Source organism: Mandrillus leucophaeus, unplaced genomic scaffold (assembly GCF_000951045.1).
Source record: "Mandrillus leucophaeus isolate KB7577 unplaced genomic scaffold, Mleu.le_1.0 Scaffold1382, whole genome shotgun sequence".
NCBI classification, from domain to species: domain Eukaryota; kingdom Metazoa; phylum Chordata; class Mammalia; order Primates; family Cercopithecidae; genus Mandrillus; species Mandrillus leucophaeus.
This window is the reverse complement of record NW_012101346.1, coordinates 195,348-199,092: the sequence shown is the minus strand read 5'-3', so window position 1 is coordinate 199,092 and position 3,745 is coordinate 195,348. Positions and strand designations below refer to the sequence as shown.

The following is a 3,745-nucleotide window of genomic DNA, read 5'->3' as shown; positions in this document are numbered from 1 at the left end:
TTCTATGAGAAAAAATATGACAAGGTCAGGCCCAAATTCAAGTATTCCTTTACAGTTTCCTGTGTCTCTCATGAAAAACAAAAATAAAACCTTACTGTGTTCACAAAGGCTTTGTCCCTGGAGCCCTCCATAACCCTCCTGCCTCACCATGGTTCATTGTAGGCTTCATGGCAGAAGAGAGAGAGTGAGCCAGAGGTGGTCAGTGTGCGTTCGCATCCCAGGTCCAAGATGGGAGGAGGGAAGGATGTCCCGCTCAGTCCCTTCTACTCCCCTCTTAGCTGAGCTCCTGTGGTGGAGCTAAGAAATGAGACGGAAAAAATATAAATGTCATAAAAGGACAGATCAAATTTCCATCCTTCGTAAATGTAACTATTTATCTATAAAATATAAAAGAATCATTGGCTGGGCAAGGTGACTTATGCCTGTAATCCCCACATTTGGGGAGGCCGAGGCAGGAGGATCATTTAAGGTCAGGAGTTTAAGACAAGCCAGGCCAACATGGTGAAACCCTGTCACCACTAAAAATACAAAAATTAGCCAGGCGTGGTGGTACACGCCTGTAATCCCAGCTACTTGGGAGGCTGAGGCAGGAGAATCACTTGAACCCGAGAAGCAGATGTTGCAGCGAGCCAAGATTGTGCCACTGCACTCCAGCCTGGGCAACAAAGAGAGACTCTGTCTCAAAAATAAAAACAAACAAAAAAAAGAATCAATTATCTTAGAAGTATTAATATTAGGAAAAAAAATGAGAATCCAAAAAGATGGTTGGGTATAAGATGAATAAAAAGTAAACGAAAAGTTTTTCTCATAAACCAGCAATAATTAATTTAAAATATGATAAAATAGTAACAATAGCAAATAAAAGCATAAAGAAAGTAAAAATAATCCTAACAAGAAATGAGAAGACATCAATTTTCATTGACTTGGCGTATTTACTTATAAAGTTGGGAATACACATGGTCCTGGATTTATGGTGGTTTGACTTATAATTTACGTACTTTACATTGGTCCAAAAGCGATGTGAATTCAGGAGAAACCACACTTCAAGTACACATACAACCATTCATTCACTTCCTGTATAGTAGTCAATAAATTCCATGAGATAGTCAGCACCCTATTACAAAATAGAGCTTGTGTTAGATAATTTCGCCCAACTGCAGGCTAACATAGGGTTCTGGACATGGTTAAAGTAGTCTAGGCTCAGCTATGATGTTTGGTAGGTTAGATGTATTAAATGCATTTTCCATTTAAGATATCATTTTGCAATGTGTTTATCAGGACCTAACCACCTCATAAGTCGAGGAACATTTGTACATGCTTCTACTTGGTTTTCTCTTAATTTAGGGGAAGGCTCAATAATTGCTGTCCTGGGTCCCAAGCACATGTGGAATGGTGACCAGATTAAAAATTATCATTCAGAAAACAATCATAAATTGTTCCCCTATTTCTCATCTGATTTTGTGGGTTTTGACCCAGAGCTTCTCTCTGCCCAAGAAAAGCAGTAAATCCATGAAAGAGAGCGTTCTCAGGTGTGAGGGTGAGAGGAGTGGGAGCCTTTCTGGAGGTGGGACACATATGTGGCTGCCTCCTCAAGCAATTGGGGATGTTGTCTCATTCCTGCACAGCCCTGGGTCATGGGAGAGTGGTCCCATTCCAAGCCAACATGAGACTAGGATGGCTCACTGAGGCCTGGGACTGAGCCCTGAGTGCCACCATCACTGCTGGGCTGCAGAAATCATTCAGGTGGCTGCATGGAGGATGGAAGGCATGGTATCCCCACCCACAAATGGACCATGTGGATTCATGATGTCCATGTGTTCTTCCAAATGGTGTCTGTAGCTCCCCATCCCCCTGCACCATCTCAGGGAGGAGAGCAGGTCGCCCCTCCCATCAAACAAAGCAAGCACATCCTGAGATTGAATTTTCCAATCTTGAGGAAAGTGGGGGCTCAGAACCAGAGTTCATTTGATTTACAAAAACACAGAAATGTGATGTTTCTTGGAACCAAAGCTATGGAAACTCATGTGAACACATTCACAATTTATTATGCTTCAATCATCTTTATTCAGCTCAGGAGTGGGGTGGCTGGAAGCATAAGCTTCAGGTGCAGGAAGGTGGGTTTGGATCCAGCCTCTGCCACTTGCTCTCTGGAATAATATTCAAAACATTTAACTCCTCCAAGCTTCAGTGTCCTTATAGAAAATGGGTAAACAATACTGGTCCCGTGACATTGCGTGAAGATTGAATAGTACATAATAAGCTGTATTAGAATTGCTTGTCAAGGTGTGTGGCACGTGGTATGTGCTCGGTCAATAGCCTCTGTGTTTAGTAACAGCTCTGGTAGTAATTTTGCTAGCTGGAGAGATGGTAATAATTGTGACAGCAACAAGTATTTTATCCCCATTTCATAGATGAAGACACAGACTCAGGGAGAATAAATATCCCCAAGAGTCACTGGGTACCCTGCCCACCCCAAGACACATCCTAAGACCTGGCACACGTTAATTTTAATGATTATCTGGGTGAATGGATTAATGGAAGGGGAAAGTGGAGCCGGTGGTGTGGGGGGAGGGGATGGTGTGAATGCTCACCGAGGTCTGAAGTGGGATGCAGAGTCGTTCATCAGCAGAAAGTTACTTGGATCACGTCTGCACTAGGGGGCTCTACTCTAGAGGCCTAGGCCGGCTGTCTTCAGGTCAGGGGGCTGAGTTGGCATCCAAAGACTCAAAGGAGTAAATCGTACATGTCAGTCATGGGGTTGGCTTGGACACCACTGTTCTGGGGCACCACTGGGCCCTCTGACCACCTGGAGAACCTGACCAGGCCTGCCCTGGAGACCTCAGAGTGCCAGAGAATCTCCACTGTGGCCTTAGCTCCACATAGGGTTTCCCTGAAGTCCACCTCTTTCTGCCATTATGCTTGGCCAGGACTGCACATCCTGATGGCACTGGGCAGGCAGTGGGCTGCAGAGGGAGAGCAGAAGGGACCAGGAGGCAGGCACTCTGTGTGACGTCGGAGGGTCCTTCTACCCCAAAACCTCACTGCTGCCATCTGTAAGTGAAGGAACTGGACCAGATGGGGAATAAGGAGGGCTCCATCTCATGCTGAAGGCCAAGGCTAGGAGTGGCTGCCTGGGGTGCAGTGCTGGGAGGGTTTGCAAGGGGAGTATCAAGGCTGGCCAGTGATTTGGGGGAAGAGTCAGGGCCCATCAGGGGAATGAAATGGTTAAGGATGCCTTCAGCCCTAATAGCCACAAGTGAATTCTGTTGAAAGGGAGTTCCAGCATCTCACAGAACAAGGGGATCCTGGGGATGGAAACCGAAGGCCAGACAGGATCCTCCCTGTCCCGTGGCATAAATGCCTCTCAGAACTCACAGATGGTCAGTCGGTTGTACAGGCAGTTCCTGTCATTCCACCGCCCGTCTGTGTACATCTCCACACACTGCTCTGTTCCCCGACCCGCGGGCTCCCCTGGGTACCAGTTGGTGTAGTTTACAGGGGTCTCATCTGAGTAGCGGAAGTCTCCAGGGCTTGGACCCTCAGTCAGGCCCACATAGGCATACGTGTTGTACTTCTTCACGAAGCTTGCAATGGCTTCGTTTTCCTCTGGACTCCTCGGGACAGCAATGTGGCCGCCTGCTCTGGCACATGCCTCCTGAATGGCATCAAAAGTGGCAGACTGCCCATTGGTGGAGAAGACCTTCTCTCCTACTGCCAGTATGGACTCCTGTAGACTGAGGGCTGG

General features: G+C 46.8%; 1 protein-coding gene across 1 annotated transcript; it reads right to left on the bottom strand.

The window, feature by feature from the left end:
* Positions 1–2,040: 2,040 nt before the first annotated feature.
* LOC105534689 (pulmonary surfactant-associated protein A) lies at positions 2,041–3,745 on the bottom strand (the record flags this gene model as incomplete). The annotated part of the gene is made up of 1 exon (XM_011973481.1): positions 2,041–3,745. A coding segment is annotated over one exon (381 nt), but the record flags the coding sequence as incomplete, so codon positions are not given.